This window comes from Bison bison, unplaced genomic scaffold (assembly GCF_000754665.1).
Source record: "Bison bison bison isolate TAMUID 2011002044 unplaced genomic scaffold, Bison_UMD1.0 scf7180017864264, whole genome shotgun sequence".
Taxonomy (NCBI): Eukaryota; Metazoa; Chordata; class Mammalia; order Artiodactyla; family Bovidae; genus Bison; species Bison bison.
In genome coordinates, this window is record NW_011494836.1 from 1,481,206 (window position 1) to 1,482,115 (window position 910).

Consider the following 910-nt stretch of genomic DNA (forward strand, 5'->3'; position numbering starts at 1 on the left):
CCCTGCCCGGCGGCCGCCCCTCCACCCCCACCTCTGTTAACTGAGTGAGCCCCTTTCAGAAATCGGACTGGACAGAAGGACAGAAGGAAAGTGGAGGCAGGCGGCCTTGTTGCTGCCACCTACAAAGTAGGAGGGCTGGTTTGATGGACCTACACTGCTGTGTTATATCTACTAACACATTTTCCACTTAAATACTGAAATGCACGACCAATCCCCAAGAACTGTTTGATTGCAGACCTGCTTTTTCTTTCATGGCCGGTACTCGGCATAGCTTTTCTTACTTATAGATAACAGTCTTTTTGAAAAAACCCTTAAAGAAATAAGACACCCTCCTCTGGGGACACCATTTCCAACAAAAGTACTGCACAACTTAAACCATTTCATGGTGGGCTTGGCATTTGCTTGATCTCTGATACCACGGAAATGTTTCTAGCCTCAGAGACAGTACCGTTTGCTTGCCTTGTGGTTGTCTAGTCGCTCAGTCATTGTCCGACTCTTTGCGACCCTATGGACTGTAGCCCGCCAGGCTACTCTGTCCACAGGAATTTGCCAGGCAAGAATACCAGAGTGAGTTGTGATTTCCTACTCCAGGGGATCTTCCTGACTCAAGGATTAAACTCTTGAGCCATCAGGGAAGCCCCGTTCTTGCCTAGAAGCAAGATTACTCTGGAGAAAATAGGTCCAAGTCTTAGGGCAGGACTTCGCTTTTCTTCCTGCAGAAGGTCCGGCTCCTGCTCTTCATCCACCTAAATATAAGCTCTTTTTATGGCTCCTATCGCACCCCTAGGAATGGTGACAAGGAGGCAATGGCACCCCACTCCAGTACTCTTGCCTGGAAAATCCCATGCACGGAGGAGCCTGGTAGGCCGCAGTCCATGGGGTCGCTAAGGGTCCGACACGACTGAGCGAC

At 49.9% G+C, this 910-nt stretch overlaps 1 protein-coding gene across 1 annotated transcript in view; it reads right to left on the minus strand.

The window, feature by feature from the left end:
• Window positions 1-486, minus strand: part of REEP5 (receptor accessory protein 5) — a 52,222-nt gene extending 51,736 nt beyond the window's left edge. Inside the window, exon 1 of the mRNA XM_010848370.1 lies at window positions 449-486. Coding sequence (XP_010846672.1) covers window positions 449-486 — 38 coding nt within the window. The remainder of the gene's footprint in view (window positions 1-448) is intronic.
• Window positions 487-910: the final 424 nt, after the last annotated feature.